The sequence below is a fragment of the Festucalex cinctus genome, chromosome 6 (assembly GCF_051991245.1).
Source record: "Festucalex cinctus isolate MCC-2025b chromosome 6, RoL_Fcin_1.0, whole genome shotgun sequence".
NCBI classification, from domain to species: domain Eukaryota; kingdom Metazoa; phylum Chordata; class Actinopteri; order Syngnathiformes; family Syngnathidae; genus Festucalex; species Festucalex cinctus.
Window position 1 is genome coordinate 14,608,373 of NC_135416.1, and position 21,901 is coordinate 14,630,273.

The following is a 21,901-nucleotide window of genomic DNA, read 5'->3' on the forward strand; positions in this document are numbered from 1 at the left end:
CAATATATAAGCTGTACGCAAATGGAATAAGATACCAACAGAAGGAAAACAGGGGGTTAAATTTCTACGGGTGCGTTACTTTGCCTACCTAGAAGGTCCCGATGATGAGCGAGGGTCCCACCTCCATTACACGGAATGTTCTGGAACGGACCCGGCCCGCCACCGTTACTGGGCCAGAGATCATGTGAGGGGTAGCCGTAGGAGGGATGTGGGTGCTGCTGCTGCTGCTGCATGTGTAGATGGGGGTGGTCCTGATTTCTGTCTCCAGCGCAGGACTGGGACTGCTGGGACATGGCATTGTGGCTATTGGCAAGAGAGGGGTGATCGGGGTAGCTGGAGGAAATACGGCGCTGATAGAGGGGCCGACCTGGACCTCTGGGTTCATACTGGATACATGATAGAAGACAGAAAAGATTAGGAACAGATCTAAAGCAATTTTCTCGCAACTATAGCTTTGTTTATCCCAATGAGAGAATGATATTTAGAGAGCTAAACAACATATTCCATTTTTCCATCTAAATCAGAATTTCTTTGAGGCGAGCTGTAAGCATAAAAACAATATGCAAGTGACTGGCGAACGTTTTTCCAACAATTTGTGACCTTGAATGAACCCTGACAAAAAAACAAGATTCACTACGTGCGCACACTCTCGTTAGTCTGCACCGCTTAGTGAGATACGACGTTGACATTCAGATTAGCTTCATTCAGCAGTCAGTTGAGAACTTATCACAGCTACAGAATGATATTATTTATGATGTTAAATTGTTTTAATTACAGACGCATGGAGCTGCCAAAGCGAAGTTAACATGTTGAACTGGCAAATATGTTCAAACGTACTTTTGGCTAAATGTGAAAACCAGAACGTTTTTAAGAAGTTTAAAAGAAAATGCATTTGGCCTACATTCTACAAATATGTTTGAAAATTAAGTACCGTGTTGTTTATTATGTGTAATATTTATAAATTATGTTTGCATTACATAATTCCAGTTCTGCATTTTTTTCAACATAATGTCGAAGGGTATGCGCATGTTCAAGTCAATACTCCATTATCCCCATGGCATTATGGGAAAAAAATGCTATGTTTCTAGCATTTAGCTACAAGTACACTTGAACATAATTCAAATAGAACATACTTGCAAATATGTTCGAACCTAACATAATTGTAACGACATTCAAACATTTGACAGTATAAAAGACATTTACTCCACATTGGCAGTTCCATGCTTCCGTAGTTAATGATGCAAACCCTGAGGCAGCAAACTCATACAGGTCTACATTGACTAGCCTAAACTGGGTAAAGTTATAAAAAATATCTAACATGGTCGCACACGACATGAGGCCACAGCCAGTTCATCCATTGGAAAAATAATTTAGGAATCTAACAAGTACTGTATACTCAACATTCCTAATATTTGAACAGTTGCAATTTACTTATTTTGTGTATTTTAAAATAGGCAAATTTGAAACCCTTGTGTGATTGACCCATAACAAAACATCAAAAATCTATTTTACATGTCACATTGACACCACAAACCTCTTCATGTCCAATACGAACATATTTTCAATCCGAATTGTTAAAAACAGCATAAATCAAAGCAGTTAAATGCTTGACATCTACCTCATCTACACTGTGCAGGGCAGTGGTTGCAGATGTTCTGGGTGACAATGAATGGTAGGCCTCCTGGTCTTGACCTTGACATTGCTGAGATTGCTGCTGCTGCTGCTGTTGATGATTATGATGTTGCTGCTGTTGCTGATGGTGAAGCTGCATTAAATGGACTTGCTCCTGCCTGCTGTGTGGAGCCATCATGGGTAGTCCGTACGGAAGGCCGTGAGCCTGGTTGCCCAACAGATGGCTCTGCTGTGGCGGGCTCACAGATGCACCTCCGCCATGGGACCACTGGGCCTCCTGTAAAAGGTATTTCACCTGTGACGGGGGTGGGCTGGCAGGGTGGGCTGGTGTCTGATGTGGGTAGCAAGCGCTATTGTAAAGTGAATTTCCAACAGGATGCTGCTGCAGAGCTGCAGTGTTGAGAATGTTGTTGTTCAGCTGATCACGTCCGCTTTCATGGGGCAAATGCCCAGGTGGAAATGGGCCGGCGTGATTTGACGTGGCGGTTAAAGATGATGAGGGGTCAACTGAGGTACGGGACTGGCGATACTGGAGAAGGCGAGATTGTGGTGGGGGTTGAATTTCACTTGCTTCTCTGTTTTCAGGTGGCTCCTGTTGGGGGATCTCTCTCAATAGGCCCGTGTACCTAACAAGTGAAAACACGTTAGACATAAAAAAAAAAAAAGGGGGTAAATAAAGGATAAATAGAAATCCATTATCCATTATTTTCCCATACCTGTTGTCTAACCTGTTGAAAGGTGGGCCAGTGGAAGCAGGTAAGCCAGCTTCATCCTCCATGTTGGCACCAAGGCCCCAATTAACCGCACGGTGCAACTGATGGGAAAAGCGAGTCATGCCCGGCTGAGCAAGGTGGGGGATTTGCTGGGGCACAGGGAAGGCGACGCCCCCCGGGAGGAAAGGCCCTGTTGCTTCATTCCACTGGCTGAGCCTGGCAGCCTGCTGCTGCTGCTGGTTCAGGACGTCGAGAGCCAAGGGCCGCCGAAGATCTAAAAAAAGTAACATTGGCTCGAGAATGCTTTTGTGACTTTGCGTATGACTGAGATCAAATTAAATACAATCATGACAACTCACCAAGACCATCTGCGTGCGCTGCATCTTGTCCTTCCTCCCCAAAGCTACTGACTCTGTTGTTGTGCTGTGATAGATTTGGGTGGTGACCCCCCAGGTGGGCCATAGGAGTCCTGATGGAACTACCCATCTCTTCCACACTTGTAGATTCTGGCGCTTCTAAAGTGGGAGACTGGATAGCCCTATGTGGGGCAATATTGCCACTAAAGAAGGATGCGCTGTGACCTGCGCTTGGGAAGGCGGGGCTGATCTGACTCTGCTGGACCATTGCTTGATGTTGAGGCTGGTTGACCCGATAAGGCAGCCTTGAGACTGGACACTGCTGGGGGAGGGCTCTTCCACTGGCAGGATGTGTGGGGAAGGCAGGGTTGGGTGGTGCCAGATGATAATTCAGTCCTCTCTGAGCTGCCGAGGGTTCTTTGCGGTGAAGCAGTGCTGGAAAACCAGTTATCCCATCGGTCTGCGATTCTACACTTCGACCTGTGTCAAAATCGCCCTAGAGAACAAAGTATTGAAAAACTAGTACTGTACAAAAGTCTTAAAACCACAATTATATATGATTTTATCAACTGGGGACTAGAGTGAAAAATAAAAATTCAAGTTCATAGGTTTGATATCAATACTTCCAATAACCCTGTACAAAATTCATAGTCTAGTTCATAAAAACTAAAAAGCTTGTTGAATTAAAATTTGTAAACTACTTCAGTCAATTTCATCCAAAAATAACTGGTTAGCTTTTTCATCTAAACCAGGGGTGTGCAAATGTTTTCTTCCAAGGATCACTTTGACATCTTAAATTTTTTAATATACTAAACCAATCCATCAGTGTAGGCAAGATATGCAAATGCATGTTTATATTTCTATACAATATATACTGTATGGTTAATAAAGAGCTAGGTATCAAAAAAGCAAAAAGCCAATGATTTTTCAGAATTTTAGGGTGGCTTGTTTCTTCAGTCTTGCCGCTCAGTGAGACAAATGACATGAGAAGAGTCACATTTTTATCCTTGTCTATGGCACAGGCCTCTAAAAAAAATGGCTGAAATATGGACACCTTAATTTAAAACTGTGTTTTTTGCCTGCACCCTAAAAGTATCGGAATCGAGAATTGCTCAAATTCAAACGATACCCAACCCTTTTTGTGGCGCAAGTCACTGCACTGTATATGTTTGAACATGTAAAGCGGTGTACCTGTTTCTCCTTCATTTCTATGTTTTTTCTTTCAGGTGTCTGCTCTGGCTTGGGACATGCTTCTAATTTACCTAAAAAGTAGTCAACAACAACAACAACAACAGTGTTACTATCATAATGACGTATCTCAACTTTTGTTGTGAAGTAAAAATAACAGCATGCCATTTCTGACTGCATCTAACTGTAGATCTGTATCAGGGCTTGGTTGGCCCACTCCGAGGGGAGAGGGATGTACCACCCCACTGCAAGGAATAGGGGAGCCTCGATTCTGGGCCTGCAAGAGGTTAAAGTTGTAGGCCATGGCTGCCTGGTGGCTCATGATGCGCGGGTCAACAGCAAAGCGGTTCTGATAACTTGGCCAAGGCAACTAAAGAAGAAAAAACACAATCAATTAAGCATGAATATAATCTAAAGATTAAGACATGCTTTTCAATTTCAAACTACTAGATTACGTTATCCAAATTTGGCTTGGGAACATTTGTCAGTATGTAGTCAATGTTTCTATCGAAGGGGGAAACTTACAGGAAGGGGCATTGGCATGACCATGTTTCCACCATACACTGCTGGGACGTACAGGATGCTGGCGCCTGTGTGAGGGTCTATCCTTTGAACAGGACTTGGTGACTTGCCCAAGCCAGCTGGGGCGGCACCCACGGGCGGTGTAAATGCCTGGATTGGGTTTCCCATTAGAACAGCTGGGTTGGGCTGGACTGCAATGAGAGAGGAATAGAAAAGTTTATTTTGGGATGAAATATTCTGAACAGATTTAACAGCATGTATGTTATTGATCCCACTTCACTAGTTTCCCTTGAAAGGGTGTTTGTTATACTCATCCGCATCCACAAAGGCTCTTTGCAACTGAAATAATTTACTATGAAGGCAATTGCTTTTTTCCCCTTTTTTTAAAATCCTCTAATCTTTATCTACTGAGTGATTTTTTTAAAAAATTTTTATGAAAGCTAAGGATAGATGACTATGATGGCGAGATGTCATTATTCCATCTCAAGCAAGCACACGCCTGACAGAGGTGAATGCAAAATTTTGTCATTGAGTTGACACCATGCATTATGAACTTTACACACAAATTTAGATGTTTTGGTTAAACTTCCATCAACGACTTAACATGAGCAGAAGATTGAAAACACTCACCATATCCTTCAGGTGGAAGGTGGTCTGTGTGGTTAGCATGTTTTCCCTGCAAGATAAAGGATCATTAGAAAATCACAACAGTATCTTAAAAGTAACAATTGAGTGGCCTTGTGTGGCCGCTCCAGGAAAAACCGGACTTTTAGGGTGGCCGTGGATGTAACAATTGCTATTGCAGCAATCAAAGTGGACAATAGCAGAGCAACTAAATGAGACATGTCGTATGCTTCTCTTGCAGAATAACAATTTCAAATGTAATTTGGAGCCAAGACTCAGTTATGTCACTACATGCCTATGGATCTAATGCTTTAAGTATCTAGAGACAAATCTGTCAGCATAGTTTCCATCTATCTGGTGTACTGTGTGTCTAAATGCTGTGTATAAACCTGCCTTGCAACATTGAACCTCTATGCCAAACATACATAAGACAACTGATCCAAAAAGCATCACACAAAAAAAGGACAGTCAATCACAAATACTAAAACAATGGGAAGACCCTTTAAAACACGCAACATACTGCATATACTGAAAAAAACATTTACTGGAAATATCAGGATCAAATGTTACATATCTTAATTGCATATGTTTGTGTCACTAAAGCCAACTGATGCTGCAGCTCATTAGGCCCATTGGGTGATGGCAGCAGTGTCGATTTCATTAACCTTTACCTCGGGCCAGACAGCAGGGCCAGACATTGAAAAAAACAAATGTACCTACAACAACAAGCCAGTTTTGTCACAATTTATTTATAGCTTACATACATAATGGCTTGCATAAGAGAGCATCAACACAAAACACATTACTACCATAGACTACAAAACATTGCATTATCTTCCATCTATTTTTTTTTCCATGTCCCCATCTTGTTCGTATACATGATGACTAACAAAGGTCAGGTGGTAACAAGATAAATGAATCTGCAAGTGAGTTGGATATGTGTTGCAAAAGCCTTCCTTACCTTGGGTGGTGACTGCTGCTGTTGCTGCTGTGCCTGCTTTGTGGATGCTGCCTGCACATGCTGTGGAAGAGGATGGTGATGGGGGTGTAGTGCCTGTGAAGACGGGTGCCCTTGCAGGGGCCTGAGGGCACGTGGTATAAATTCTGGAGCCAGAGGGTTGAGAACGTAAGTCTTCTTTAGCTCCAGGGCCTCAAGTTGGGCCTTGATTTGCTCAAACGTGATCCCGTGGAGGCTTGAATTTTCATGGCAGATGGAAACAAAATGCTCCCAGAATTTTCTGCAAATGAACAAATAGAGGAGGCGGCATTTAAGGACGCATCTTCTGCAGTGGTTCCTAATTACAGAATCATAACGAAAATACAGAGCTAGTCAAAGCTAAACTCCTTGTGACTGCGTTCTGTGGGGTTCGGGGTTGGTACAGTGAATGTGCGTTTTTTTTGGTTTGTTTTTAAATAGGAACTGAATTATATATACACACCAAGCTGAAAATCAGGTAAAAAATACCAAGAAAATAATAGCAAGTTGAGATTGACTACACTTTCACAAATCCACAAAAAATGAATGACAGCCTGTATTTACCTGCAACGTCCAACAGAGCACAGTGCAATTGGGTCTCCCACTACCGCAACCAGCGACTGAGCTCTGGTGATGGCTGTGTTGAGCAGTTTGTAGTTGGACAAAAATCCATAGTCCAGATCCTCAGTGGAGTCCTCCACAAGCTGCTCTTTCCTCTTGATGGCCGTTTGCTTGCGCTTGCAGGTATGCCGCGTCCGCACCGTGCTTAGGAACAGCACTCGGAACTGTTTACCTACAAATGTGCCTTGATTGAGTGTCTGAGAGCTCATTCAAAACTGACATTTCATTTAAAAACAAAAAATGCACAAACGAAAAACTACTCACTTCTTGAGAATTAATCACCATTGACACTAAAAATGAATATTCATTTACATTTCAAAGAATAGTTTGTTTCAACAAATTATTTCCAACCATATCACAAACACAATCAGAACCCATTAAAATCTGTAATACAAAAAATAAGCAAGGCCCTGTAGTTATTTAATAAATGGCTGTGGAGGTTGCTAAAAATCAGAAAAACAAACACCTGTGCATGTTCAAATTCTGGCATTAACCAGTGCCGTTTGAGTGCATTTGTGTCCGCCTTTTATGTGCAACTAATGAGGTGCTTAATAACCTGGAAGAAAGCATCTATATAGAACACAAGTGGAAGAAGCATGACGCTTAATCAGGGGAGAGATCTGTTGAAGCTCTTAGAAACCTTATAATAAGAATTGATGTGTGAAGGTCAATATGCACACTCATTATTACAGTGGGACACACTGAATTGTGCTGCTCACATCCTCATTAATTCCAGGATACAAAACTGCATTGAGAAATATTAACAAGGCCTTTTTGGATCTAAATTGTATTTGCTTGTGATTTCTGTGTACTTCAGGTATCGTTACTGCTTGTGCCAATTATGTAAATCTTGTCAGTGCCTTGTCAATAATTGACTGCCAATACTAGTTGCCCCTCAACAGTGAGACATGGCTCTGCAAATAATGCTTCGTGATGGGATCTTAAAAGGGACTGCATATAAGATGTACCTCAAATTTAAGTGGGACAATTTTAGAAACATTCTCTAGTCTACCAAAAGAGGAATCCATGTGTAGCCAATGGATCACAGCAGTCATAAAAAGGGTGAAATACAACTTATTGCTTGTGTAACGATCGCTTCCTATCAGGTGAGTCAATTACTCGTCAATTAGTCATGTAGGTGTAGTTCGTTTGTATAGTTATTAAAGTGAATTATTATTTTTTTTTTGTCTTCTGTTTTTATAATTCATTAATCAAGAAAAAAGATTTTATATTTATCTGAATACTCAATTATTCAATAAAATTTTCAGTAGGATATCCAAATACCAAAATATTTGGCAGCTGCAACCCTATTACATACAAAACAATAGTAACCTGGTAAAGGCTTTTTCCTTACCTTGGACATTGAGTACTCTTTCTACGCTGACCTCATGCAATCTCTTCTTTCGAAGCTCGGCCCGAATGCGAAAGACCTGGTCCGAATACGGTGAAACCACTCCAATGCTTCCCTCATCCAGCTTTCCCCAAGCTACTGGCCACTTCTTGCGCAACTCTTCCACACGCTCCACAATCTCAAATACCTGTAAAACAATATATATATTTTTTTAAACTGCCAAAAAAAATAAAAAATAAAAAAATCCTTTTCAAAAGCACCTTTTGGAATAGAGTAGCAGACTGGCCCAAACCTTTTACAGTTAAAAATTATTCCCCAACAAAGAAACTGTCCATATGAAATACAGCAGTGGATCACCAAACATTCGTAGTACAACAGGCTGAAAGGGGTCAGCGCTCAGTCCACGCTTGACGACCATAACCAAATGAGACAAACTGTCGGTGAATCATCCATCACATTGTACACATGAGTCCTCTAATTATGTTTACGGGTTTCAAATGTCATTATAGTTCGGACATCAGCTTTTAAAATGCATCATCTTGTGTTTTAAATTACAGTTGTGTTACACAGTATCTTTTTGGGGCGTACCATAATTAACTTATCTGAGAGTGCTAGTCATCAATTCAAACTACAACCACTAATAAATTAATGACCTAGAAATGCATGTCTAATGACATTTTGTCACCGCCCAATGTACCGTACCTCTATTATGTCACACATTGAAGTTTATCATAATCAGGAAAAAACAAACGTATTGTTCAGTACCTCAGCATTGTTGTAGTAGGCAGTGCTGTTCTTCTCCTGGACATCTTCTCCTCGTGCAGTGAAGAAGGTGAGAGGATAGAAGTCTTTGTGAGATGGCTGCTTTCCACTTGCCATCAGCTTGCCATCATAAAACAACTCTGACGTGTAGCTGCCGTGTGAAGACAATTACAAGAAGGAATAAGACAAAAGGGTAAACATTTAAACTGAAACTCAAGTTTACAGTTTATACATTTCATATTAGTTAATTTCTCTGGTTATCAGCCAACCACTCAGGTGGACATTTGTATGCATATTAGTTACACTAAAAGCAATAATATATGGTTATACCAAAATACCTTGCCTTAGAACTGAATGTCAATTGTATTTGATGTTTCACAGGCCAAACTGCAGCTTTTTGACAGCATCTGAAAAACTCAGCGAGCATTGCCCCAATCATGAGACTAATCGCTCCCAACACCCAAGCCAGCCTGCATCTCTCTCTCTCTCTCCCTCTCCTCTATTTAGAATTTCATCTCTACACAACCATCACAAGGCCAGTGCACTGATGGCTCACACCTACTTGATAATAGCTTCATGGGAGCGGTAGTTCTCACACAGAAGGATGCGGCACGGGAATCCTGACGGGTAGTGCTCATATAGTCTGTCCAACAAGGAAACATGCAGGTTTCGCTCGCGGGCGAACTCGCTGTACACAAATGGACTGAGCTGTAAATCGAAAAGGAAAGACAGAGGGGATTGGTCAATTTTAATTATCTACACAATATTACCTTGGTGTGAGAAATACTTTTATCATCAGGCTTCCTAGGTGAGACTGGCATATCATGCTATAACAGAAAAGCACAGCTCTGCCACCCCCCCCCCAAAAAAGAAAAAAATAAGGTATTTTGATTGAATCAATGAAGCAATACAGTGCGAGGACATTTTAGTACGGAAACAACATTCAGATGTCATACAAACGTACATAACGGAGATCATTATCCTGCTCTAGGCAATCTATTTTGGCACTTACCTGCATATGGTCTCCGGCCAACACAATGCGGGTAGTGCTGCTAGCAAGGGCAAAAGGCATGATCGTTTCACACTCCATGGCCTGGGCAGCTTCATCCAACAAGATATGAGTGAACAGGCCTGAATGAGATGGACAAATTGCATATTTGATGAATGGTGAGTAATATGATTTGAGACATTCAAAACTTGACCATGCATGCTTGTGTTGTGTCCAATATGACCAGCTGGATATAAATCTGAAGCCTTCACACTTCGCAGCAGTTAAAAGCCACAAATGTAAATGTATAAATTGTATAAGGCTCAAGTGGTTCACAATTTAGGTAAGAAATTGGTAAAGTGTGTGTTACGAAAACAAAATGCTCTGAGGACGTTAAGCCTGGTAGGACAATAGTATAGGAACAAAAATATTTGAATTTAAAATGGATTCACTTTAATTTTTTTTAATGCCAGTTACCACCACCATAAAAGAAATTGCTCCATCGAGGACACAGTTGATTCCTTCAAGATCTTGTCTGAAATCAGAGGTCACCTTTCGATCTTTAACTGCTATTTGTCATTACTTGTATGATAATGGAGATTTCAACTGAACAGGAGCCAGGATCAGAATGAAAGTAACAATGAACAGCACTTTGGGAAATATATCGTGAATAATAAATATTTGTTCACTTTACACACTCAAGCCCTTGCATGCTTTCTTCCACAATGCAGTATATGTGACTTTGAATAGCTGTGAAATCAAATCTTAATACTAACAGATTATGGGCTGTGTTGTTCAGTACGTCTGACCTCTTAAATTGTCAATTTTATAGCCTTAATTATAAAATAGCCAGAATTTAATTTTTGATATTTCATCATCTTGAAAATCAGCATTGCATTCCTTATCTATGTGCTAAATCCCATTTTGTGGCCATAAATTAACATGATCAGTAACATAAAACAGCCTAAACATCTTTCCAGGGTACCCAAGCATAGCTTTGAGGATTTGTGAAAGCAACTTGGTAGATGTTTTAGCAGACATTGCCTCTGTTCCCGACTGTTTACATCACCATCAAACACTCGGCGGCCCCAGAGATGGAACATGGGGAGTAGGCTAATGATGTAAAGTACATTAAAAGAGGCAGATGGCATTCCCATGCAACAAAGCCCACCCCACTAACATTTGGCGGCAATCATTTGCCTGCACTGACAAAGTGGTTTGTTTACCTTGTCTTTTTTATGCTATTTAGATGAGTTAAAGTTACGTGGATCTTAATGAAGTATATGAGATGGAAAGTGTCTCACCAGGCTCCAAGTCTAGTTGGCAGAGGTACTGGGAAGTGCTGAGGGTGACCACAACCACGCGATGCCTGAGGATGTCGTCCCTTGTAGGCATTTTAAAAGTGACCTGTGTGTTGGCGATGAGACAGTACTGCTGGACCACTGGATGAACCGTCTTCACCCAGCGGTTCCGAAAGTATACCCTAGAAAAAGACAACATAATAATCAATGTTTCAAACCGACATTTGACTACTTGGGGATCTCCCATTATATATTTTAGCATCAATCAAGTATTACAGTTAAGAGTTTGTGTGAATTTCCTTTCATTTCAACGATATTACGTAAACCTTTTATACACAGAGTTCCCACATTTTAAACAGTAAGCTAGCACCATTATTATACTCAATTTAACTGTCACCATGAGGAGTGACATGTTATCTGCAATATAGTGGCAGAAATCAGTCTTTAGTGTACATATCTATACCTGAGAGGTCTGGCATGTGGGTTGCCTGCTTCAACATAAGGATGAAGGTAGTCCTTAATGTAAAGGTCAGCTGCACTGTTGGAGTGGGTGCAGATTAGAACCCTGCCGAGACAAAAGATAAGCCAGAGAGAAATCATACACTGGACTTGCTGCAAATATTGTGTCCCAATTATTTCCGAGCTGAATCATCTGTTGAAGATAAACAAACATCACAATTCTTCCTCCCAGGAAAACAATAATAATTTTAATGTAACAATCAAAGTTCATAGAGGTTATTGTTTTTTTTTTTACACACAGTTATCTGCTGAGCCAATTCGAATTGTTGCAAACCAAAACAGCAGCACCTACTGAAGCAAAAGCAGCTCAAAGATAAACCTAAATGTCTGTCTTGACTATTTGTTAACGAGCTCCCTGGGCAATATTAGTTTTATGCTCATATTCCAGTGCACTAGCAGTAGTCACTCTGTGATGCAACATGCATTTTACTTCTACCCAAAACGCTAAATTTTCTATATGCAATTTAATTATCATTCCAAAAATAAAAGCATTCAATCACAATATAGCCTAAGCCTTTATCAACCTACATCAAAAGCTGAATAAAAATAGATACATTGGCTACAAGATTGTTAAATCATTAAGTAACAACATGATGTGTTAGTGACTTGAGTACATAAGAGGTTATACTGACTATTCTAAGAGTAACATGAGTGTATTGTCACTAAATTTGAATAGTCACCACCTTTGCTTGTCTTGGCTTTTAAGACATGTATAATTCATCCTAGACATCGAATATTACATGCATTCAGAGTGAAAGGTAAAATAAAGATTACATTTGCTACCAGTTTTCACCCCAAAAATTTTTTTTTCCCACCTTCATGTTACATATAGCCAACCTTGTGGCATTTAAGAAACAAAACGTTCAACAAAGTACTTCATTGGCTTCAGTTTGTTACAAGTGCCACAAATGAATATAGATAAATTGATAAAGAATGCTGCATAGGAAAATTGGTGGTTTGGGACTTTAACGAAGGTGACAAACCTTCCGGCCAAAACGTGATACAAATAAGTCTTAATAAACAAACATACCTGCTTGTTTCCTGGCGGAGGATGTGTTTGACGGCCTGTGCCAGGGTGAACGTCTTGCCAGTGCCATAGGGTCCAATGATGAGGACTGGGGGCAGTGGGATAGAAAGAGGGGTGGTGATGGCAAGAATGGCCTCTTTCTGCTTGGCATTCAGACGTGGATCCAGCTGTTCATCCCACTGCCTGATGGTTTAAGAAAGTTATTAATAGACAATGGTGTTATTGAAGTAAAACCCACTACAAAGAGACTTTTTATTTTTATTTTATTTTTTTTACATTTTTAGGCCTTTTGAAAATATTGCCTAGTAACTTTTTTTTTATGCAAGATGATGCAGAAGCTTAGTAAACAGCAGGGGTATACTACTTGATCTGCCCTTAACACCAGTCATTAGTCCAACCACCAAACTGACCGCTAAAGCTGAAAGGTGCCTTCATCCTGGCTGACAGATCAGCAAGGCAAACGATAATTGATCATCTCATAAATTGATGTTACAGGCCCTATGTATTGCTGTTACAAGTTGTGTAAGACAAATTACAGTTCCAAGAATTGTACCGGGGTGGTGGAACTGCAACATTGCAGTGTGTTTACAGTGTGAATTACCTGTTGGGGCTCCAAGGGATGGTTGGGACAAGGCTGACATCAGGGAAAAGAATGCTATTGTCTTTACTATCTTTGATGCGATCCAGGGCATAATGCATCTCACACAGTGGAAGCCGGTTTAGCTGGAACTGGAGCTCCACCTGATGTACAAGCAACATCACTCTTTGACTAAAGAGACAATTTAACTCAACAGCTTTACCATAATAACGCCCACACTCTCTCTTAAATTTGGGCTCTATAAAAAGAAGAAGCGGGAATATGAAACAAAAAAAGATAAAAAGGTACAATGAACACACGGTCAGGTGAGGTGGTCCTGCACAATTAATCAAATTTTAATCATGATCAAAATTTTGAATTATTTAAATTTAAAATGCATGCTCTGCTGCACATCCAATCAAGCACTTTCTCGACCATGAGTGAGCGAAACACCAGAGGGCAAACACATGGTTAAAGGCTTCATTAAGATGCTTAAATAAGCAAACGTAGCCTGCAGCGGGATTCTAAAGTCACTCTGTGGACTGATGACAGCGAGTTATGTCAAGAGAAGAAAGTACAACAAATATCAGAGATAAGGAGTATAGTGAGGAGCTAGTGTCTCTAAAGGACTCAACATCAATTGTCTGGACTTATTTCAGATTCAGGGTAAGCAACGGTGAATAAATAATGGCATATTTATTCAGTGATCCTGAGGTACATATTATGGTGTGTTTTTATTTTTTATTTTATTTATTTTTTAACAAAAATTGAAAAAGGAATGAATAATTTTCCAATTTTATTTTGCATTGAAAAACATTTTCGAGCAGTGCAATAAAAATAAAGGGCTAGGGTTTTCACAAACAAATAATCATGATTACAATATTGATTAAAACAATCATGCTTGCCATTTTGCCCATAACCATAAGCAGATTTCTGAATAACGCACGCTCATGTCTGGACCATTGAGCCAATGTCCTTCTGGAATGGTGTGACGGCTGGACGTTCCCATTTTTTTCTTCTTTTTTTTAAACTTGTGTATACTTGAACAGAGGAACACAGCACCTTCGGGCATCTGGAAATTGCACTCAAGGATGAACCAGACTTGTGCAAGGCCACAAATCTCTTTGATATCTTTTGACTTTCCAATGATGTGAGACAAAAAAAGCAGTGTGGTTCAGGTGTGCCTTCAAATATATCCACAGGTGTGTTTCTACATAAAATATTGTCCATTAACCTATCAGAAGCTTCAAAACACAAATCATCATCATCTGGGTTTTCCTACATTTTGAAAAGGCATAGTAATCATGTTGCATAATGCATTCTGTCATTTATCAAATAGAAATAATTTTGGCAATCCATTACCATAATCCAAAACAGCAAAAAAATAAATAAATAAAAAAATAAAAAAAAAATAAAATAAAAAAATGCCTGCTTTATTTTCTGGTAGTGAGAAAACAAAAGCATGCGTTTCTTTTTTTTTTCTCTCTCTCTTTTTTTTTTTTTTTTTTTAATAGTGTATGTAAACTTTTGGTTTCCATTGGCGGTCACAATACTGGTGGAAAATAATTATTCATCTTGATCTAATTTTTTTATAAATAAAAACCTGGCATTTCAACAGGGGCGTGTAGACTTTTTACTAGGGCTGCAAGATATTGGGAAAAACATGCAACATGCAATATCATCACTGAATATAGCAATATCAATATTATTTAACATATGCCAAAAGAAATGACATTATGAAATTATCTAATGAAAGAATTACATTTTGCTCGTGCGTCAAAATACGCACGCTCAATGTATTCTTAGTTAACTGCATTTACCCTAGATAATATTCTACTATTGATGGCGATGCACATTTTAAGTTTGCGTCTGACTGGTCAAATTCAATAAAAGCATATAATTCCAAAAGAAACTTCCTGCATGTCCATGCGATATGCATACTCCATGGGCCAGTATCGCATTGTCAATATTTTTTTTTTCCCAATACATTGTTCATACACTGTAAAGCACAAACCTGGATTTTTCTGTCAGACAGTAGTCCGAGTTCATCACAGCAGTCTTTGCAGATCCTGAGGAAGATGTATTCCTTGGTCTTCTCTTCAATCACAGCTTCGTAGACACGCTCTTTGGCCCCTGGAGGAGGCTGGCAGCTGACGCCCTCCAAGCCCAAAGGCAGGAAGAGAACTGAATTTACCTTGGTCATCACAAGTCGTCCTGCCAGAGTGTCCTGAGGGGTGAGAAAACACTGCTGGATTGAACTGGCTAACAGAAAACGCAACAGCTGGATATGTAGCAGTACTACAATGGAAATTCCGTTCACTCGGTACCTCAGACAGTGTTTTTGTGAGTTTAAAACGTGCAAAGAGTTGTCCATTCTGAGCATACTTTGCTCCAACCGAAATGCCAGTCAGCATGAAGCTGGATACCAGCTGGAGGTTTACTTTGATGTTAAACCTTGGGAGACAAAAAAGTATATATAAATATTAGCGAACCAACTAATACAGTTAAAAAAACAAAACAAAACAAAAACCACAGTGGGCCCTCAGAAGTGGAACAATGCAGTAGGCTAATGCTCATTCTGAAATGTGCTGAGATTGCAAAAACATTTTGTCCTCGTAAGTAATAAAACAACAACAAATCCTTCCCAGGGGCTCAAACTTAGAAAGCCATGAGTAATTTGTATCTCATTCAGTTTATTAATTTTCCTAATATTTTAGGTTGCCCAAAGTTGCTACAGTACTTAGGGGGATGTGAACTTGCATTTCAGAGTTCTGACTAAATTCACATCACTATTTTGTTGATTCCGCTATTATGATTGTGTGCAAGATGTTACCAAGTAACACATCAGGTAAGGTACTTTTTATTTGAAATTTTAGCCTATCACATTCATACAATCCTATTTCTGCACTTGTGTTCACATTTTTGAACACTTTGTAGTAAACATTGATTTAAGACATTTTAATGAAAATTAAGGCATTAGTTTTTAATATTTATACAATTCGATGCCTTTTAAGACTTCAAGGAGCCACAGGAAGTCTGTAAAATGACTCTTACTCTGTAATTGGCAGATTCATTGGGAGTTTGTATTAAAAAAAAAAAAAAAGTACTCTCCTGCTGAAAATGATCGAGATGTATTTGCACTTTAGAAATACATCAGCTCATTTTTGCGATTTTTCCCGTGAATAAGAATGAGTCGATTAAAGCGATTGGGTAGCGGAGGAAATAATAAATCAGGTATGTTCATTCGGAGTTTAAAAAAAAAAAAGAAAGAAAAAAAAGAAAAAGAAAAGAAAAATCCCCTCCTCTGAGATATCCCCTCAGGAATGTTATTAGACCTCATTGGAAATCAAGAGAAATACCAAATTCACAATGAAGATCAAGTCTGACATCTTGTGGTAGGTTGAAAGCACAACATCAGTTCAAAAAAAAAAAAATGGCAGTTGTTCAGTAGCTATATTCAAGAATGGCAAACACAGATGTAGTTTTGCTATTCTCCCAATTACCAGCATATTTGTGCGATACTTTGGAGTCTGTTAAAACACCTCATCAAGTTGTACCTAAACAAGATTTACTGTGTATTCAGATGAATGGTGAAATAGACAAAAAAGAAAAAAAGCTTGCAGAACACAAACTACTTTTGTATTCATTTCTTTCAAATACAGCAGCAAAGTTAGGCAGAAAAAAAAAATCCCTGCCTTTTTCATTTTTGTAGATTGTGCTATTATTTATATATATCCACCTCCCTAATTACAGCAAAGCCTTTGTACCTACTATAAAATAAAATGAAAAGATACAGATTACTTACTTGCTAACTTCTTTAAATTGTGCAATCTCCTCTATGTAGAGAAGGTCATGCAACCGGGCCTGGTAATTTTCTCTGGTCAGAGTCTTGTCCAGAACTGACTGAGTAAAGAGCTGGTCCGCCGACAGTGGGATTTGATAACGGGAAAGAAGACTGCGCTCCAAATCACACATGGTCTCATTAGGTGTGAATCCGACTATTGTCTTACAGGAAGAGTCCCAACGTTTTGCAGTCATCAAGAGCTGCTGTCTGGCTGCCATTAGATGTTCTATATCTTGAAAACAAAAGTAGAAGAACAGTGATTTCAATTAAAATTATTGGAGTTTCTTTTTAACATCTCCTCTACACAAAGCTTATTTTTTGGAATACCTTCAATAGAGGCAGCATCCACCATTATTCGTTGCATAAGCACTGGTTCTGAGCCAAAGTCAAAAACTATGGTCTGTCTGAAGGTGCCAAAGATCTCTGTGTTGAAGTCCACTGTGACCTTGTAGACACAATGGTCTATGCCATTGTCTGCCACCACTGCAAGTAGAACAACAATGACAAAGAGCGCAAATAACTCAATTTCCTTGACAAATCATTGTGTGTGCATTTGGATTTGAAAATCCTTTCTAAAGCAGCTGAAGCTGATGAAGCTCCAAAGATAAATACATTTGGATTTAAGGATGATCTTTTTGGTGAAATCAGGAAATAGAAAACAGCAACACGCAAAGTTTGCAACTCGAAGACAAGAGGCACATTAAAACGTTTACCTTCATCCGTCAAGCACGGGTAAGCTAGTAGCTGTGCGAACTATAAAGCTAAGCTAGCGTGGTTAATTTGACAATTTAGCTAACTGGTTAAATATCAACTAAACCTGTGGTCTGTTATGCATTTAATTAAGTAGACAAAGTGATACATTAGACAATTAATTTCCACACTATACCATAACAAAAAAAAAAAAAAAAAAAAAAAAAAAAAAAAGATTTAAGCATAGAAATGTATAAGCTAACTGCTGGTGAAACCAGAACACTCAAAGAAATTAAATGTCTTTGTTCACAATAATCTATAATTGTGTTCATTGAAATTTCAATGCAAAAAGTCCTAGTCCTAGTCCCCAGTATCAGCATCGCTGGCTACTCGAGAATTAATACTCACACTGTTCTGGAAAAAAAGGTGACAGCGCACAAATTATAATTTAAAAATTAAAATAAGGTGATGACTATAGTCTATAATTCTATAGTCACTTTTATACAAAATATGGCCAAATTACAGTCAAACTTGGCAGGCTTGTACACACTGTGATGTCCTTTTTACCAGGTTTGACAAATGGTTTATTTCTCTGTTGACCAGGCTTCCAAACATCTGGTGAGTAATTTGATTATGATCAAAGCTGTGTATAAGGAAGGTAATGAGCATTGATCTATACTCTGACTATTGGGCATCATACACCAAATACCTGCTGAGTCTTTACGTGGCGTCCACTCTTGAGACCCGGAAGACACAGTTTGTAGCTGCTCCCCAGCAGAGACGCCTGTGATGGAAAAGTGTGGTCTGTGGGCATCGTAGAGCAGGGCTATGCGATATAACTTTCTAGGAGGCTGCTCAAAGACACACAGAAAGGATGAAAGAAAAAGACAAAATTACAGTGCATTTTTTTTTTTTTTTTTTTTTTTTTTTTACACATTTTCCTTGTAAATACTGTGTGCTCCGTAATGCCAAAATTCAGATTTATGCATGAGGTAGTTATCAATAAAGGTGTTTTGTAAGTGTAAGGAATTACATACGTAGTTTATTAATAAATGATTAGCAAGCCGGTGGAATTGACTGTAAATTACAAAAAATTAAAATAGCGGCCCACATTTAGACCCCAAAACACTAATATCTAAGAAAAAACACAAGTAGGAGAATCTGTGAATAAGTGAAATGCAAGTATACAGGGGAATACTGTAGTTTGCAGTCAAAAACAACCACCAGTAAACATCATAGCTAGAGGCAAACTACATCCATAAAGACGCAATGACAACTCAACTAGGCAGGATTAGTACACTCAGTTCTAACTGTATCAAACCATTATTTGGAATTGGAATTTAAAAAGCAAAACAAAACAAAACAAAAAAGAACATTTAACATTTTAATTTTCTCCATATTTGATCAATGAAAATTCATCAAATGCTCAACCCTGATTGTTTCCAACAAATTATCCTTCAATCCTACCTTGCACAGCAGTGTGAAGGTCCAAGAGTGGAAGGATTTTTTGGTGGTGACGGTAAGAGAGAGGCTTGTGCTGGTTTCAACGCTGACTCCTTCTAAACAGTCACTAAGCTGGAAAGAGAGGAAAATAAAGGTGAGATACTGACAGTATTTTTGAAAACCCTGACAATTACGGTATATATATTACTTCCACAGGTAAATTAAGCCTGAATTAGGAGAAGTTAAAGTATAGTATCTTGTGTTTTCTATTGAGTGAGTTACATACCACTTTCTCTGGGGAGAGAGAGTTCATCCACTTCTCTATTAGTGTCTCCATGTAATTTTCGGTGAAGTGTTTGCTCTCCTGCTGTTGCTTGAGACGGATGAGGCGTGATGCGTAGCGTTTCTGCCATTCCATCAACTCCTCCTGCGAGTGGGCTGATGTGCACTGGGCCCCATACCGACACAGACCCTGCTCTAAGTACCTAAAGGGGACATAAAGAGTGTGGTTGGATTTTAGATCTGTAAATAAGATCCCCCCCCCCCAATTACGAAAATCAGTTTTTCCTATGGCTTCATCAAGGTGTACTGTAGTTAAATGCTGTATGAAGCTAAGACATGCCTTTCATGACACTCCATATTAAAATTTTCCTATTCTGGTACAACATGACAATTACATGGTACAAGGGAGCGGATAGATAACAGCATAGTGGGATTCAAAGACCAATTACTATTTTTTTTATTTTTTATCCACAGGCAAGTGCTGGATAAAAACATTTTAAACTCCTGATTCAAAATCACAATCGATTCATAACTTGAAGCCCTTATAATTTTTTTTTTTTTTTTTTTTTTTTTTTTTTACCTTTTACAGAGGGTGTACTCCTCACTGCTGGTGACTCCTCGAGGCGGCGGCCTGAACTGCCAGCCATCTTGGACCTCTGGCAGTGCACACAAAGTTAAAAAGGTTAACGAGGCTGAACACAAAATTGGGCTTCAGCAAGCTTTTTACCTGATGGGACTGAGCATTACAAATAATAGATACTGCTACTGCTACTATTGCTACTACTACCATGTACGGTATAAATGTACATTATGGAGTAGGGTTGAACCATTAATTGCATTTGCAATAAAATCATGATTTGACAATCCATAAAATTTCACAGCGTGACTACTGGTGAGTTTTCCATCTCGGAAGAGATTTTTCACCTCGCAAGGTTTAAAAGAAAAACAAAAAAAATCTGTGCATATGTGAAAAGTTACGTTGAAGGAGGGATACAACTATTTTATCAGTTTACAGAGCCGATGATGCTTACGCAGCATGAGAAACAGAAAAATATATCCATCTGCTTGTCTTTGCCAAGACTGTTCATAGACCGAAAATAGAACATCACCAGACTTAATTTTTCTACAAAAACTTGGTGTGTCACCCGAATTGTTCACAACATTGTTTAAATATGAAACAAATTAACTTCTGCCTACCCTCCTCCTGGTCATCTGTGTATTCTGGTGCCATCTCACTCTTCTTTATAGCCTGACAGACAAAAAGATGAGGTGATGGTGAGGTGGAAACAGAGATAATTATTGTGTCAAGGCTATTAATACAGTATAACCAAGCAGGCAACCTGACCACCAGAATTATAAATGACCATTAGATCCAAAACAGCTACAGCACAAACTATACTGAGTGGGATTCAGTAGTTATAATTGTGCTATTATGACTCCAGCCTGAAGCATTCACCAATTAAAACCTAGCAAAAAGGCATAAATGCAAAAGAACTATGCATGGCAGTGTAGTGTATACTGACCTGTATTTCTGAAAATAGAATTTTTAATCTAGATATGTCTTTCGCAACAATGCCATTCTGTAAAGGAAGATGGAGAAAAGTAATTTCATTACAACAATTATTTGTAATATGACATAGTGTAGGATATATTTTGTTTTGGAGTGCATGGAAAGAAAATGCATTATTAATATATTCCTTATGGGAAGGAACATATATACATTGGTAGTTGGTAGCATACTCTTATCCTGGTCTAAGTTTGCTTGGCACATTCAGTGTATAGTAAATACTGTTCATCCAACATACCATTGGCTCGCCAAACAAAGCTTTAGAAAGGATGCTGGCCACATCCTGTAGGCTGCCATCCAATTGCATGGAGTTCAAGCTGGCCTGGAGCAAACCGTCTCCCCCCATCCTATCTTCTGCCAGGACTAGTCAGAAGAAAAAGCAAGAACATCGGACCTTAGTTACTAATAAAATAATGTACTATTCATACTCCACACAAAAATTCAGTTTATATGCAAAATTGCAGCCTTATTCATGACATCAATTTGCTTTGCACCTCCGCATGATTGCAACATGTCAAGATTTCCCAAAAATGGCATCTGTCCAAATGCAAAGTTAACAAGACTTCAAATGACAGAATGGACACTTCAACCTGTACAAATCACCAAGAATTTTGAAAATCTGATGAAGGCTCCTGGATTCAATTGTCAAGTTAGTTCTTACAATGTTCATTTAAAGAGCCATAACTACCCTAAATTATAACTAAAACTGTTTAATTTATTTTAGTTCCCCCTTCCCAGAAGGGAACCATTATTACAACACAACCACTGGCTACATGGGGGCTACATGGAGCCCATGTGCACCATGTTGAGGCACCCCATGTGTCGCTATTAGCGTTGGTTCACTACCACTCATGCTTTAGTTAAAATAGAATAACAAAGAATCATTGACATTTTACTAATTTTTTGCAGCAAGGCAAA

General features: G+C 39.1%; 1 protein-coding gene across 2 annotated transcripts in view; it reads right to left on the bottom strand.

The window, feature by feature from the left end:
• helz (helicase with zinc finger) overlaps window positions 1-21,901 on the bottom strand; it is a 29,186-nt gene that overhangs the window by 1,045 nt on the left and 6,240 nt on the right. Inside the window, exons 4-32 of one of the 2 annotated variants that reach the window (XM_077524004.1) lie at window positions 21,222-21,346; window positions 20,940-20,996; window positions 20,614-20,665; window positions 19,997-20,072; window positions 19,421-19,619; window positions 19,159-19,266; window positions 18,401-18,542; window positions 17,329-17,484; window positions 16,963-17,233; window positions 15,485-15,611; window positions 15,172-15,384; window positions 13,182-13,321; window positions 12,584-12,763; window positions 11,498-11,599; window positions 11,038-11,216; window positions 9,758-9,876; window positions 9,308-9,453; window positions 8,749-8,896; window positions 7,987-8,170; window positions 6,576-6,804; window positions 5,997-6,273; window positions 5,042-5,087; window positions 4,415-4,602; window positions 4,055-4,259; window positions 3,893-3,963; window positions 2,705-3,197; window positions 2,361-2,619; window positions 1,619-2,258; window positions 89-386 (exon numbers count right to left, since the gene is read on the bottom strand). In XM_077524004.1, the coding sequence (XP_077380130.1) occupies window positions 89-386; window positions 1,619-2,258; window positions 2,361-2,619; window positions 2,705-3,197; window positions 3,893-3,963; window positions 4,055-4,259; window positions 4,415-4,602; window positions 5,042-5,087; window positions 5,997-6,273; window positions 6,576-6,804; window positions 7,987-8,170; window positions 8,749-8,896; window positions 9,308-9,453; window positions 9,758-9,876; window positions 11,038-11,216; window positions 11,498-11,599; window positions 12,584-12,763; window positions 13,182-13,321; window positions 15,172-15,384; window positions 15,485-15,611; window positions 16,963-17,233; window positions 17,329-17,484; window positions 18,401-18,542; window positions 19,159-19,266; window positions 19,421-19,619; window positions 19,997-20,072; window positions 20,614-20,665; window positions 20,940-20,996; window positions 21,222-21,346 (5,430 nt within the window). Of the gene's footprint in view, window positions 1-88; window positions 387-1,618; window positions 2,259-2,348; window positions 2,620-2,704; window positions 3,198-3,892; window positions 3,964-4,054; window positions 4,260-4,414; window positions 4,603-5,041; window positions 5,088-5,996; window positions 6,274-6,575; window positions 6,805-7,986; window positions 8,171-8,748; window positions 8,897-9,307; window positions 9,454-9,757; window positions 9,877-11,037; window positions 11,217-11,497; window positions 11,600-12,583; window positions 12,764-13,181; window positions 13,322-15,171; window positions 15,385-15,484; window positions 15,612-16,962; window positions 17,234-17,328; window positions 17,485-18,400; window positions 18,543-19,158; window positions 19,267-19,420; window positions 19,620-19,996; window positions 20,073-20,613; window positions 20,666-20,939; window positions 20,997-21,221; window positions 21,347-21,901 lie in introns of both variants that reach the window. The other variant, XM_077524003.1, reaches the window with a different exon arrangement.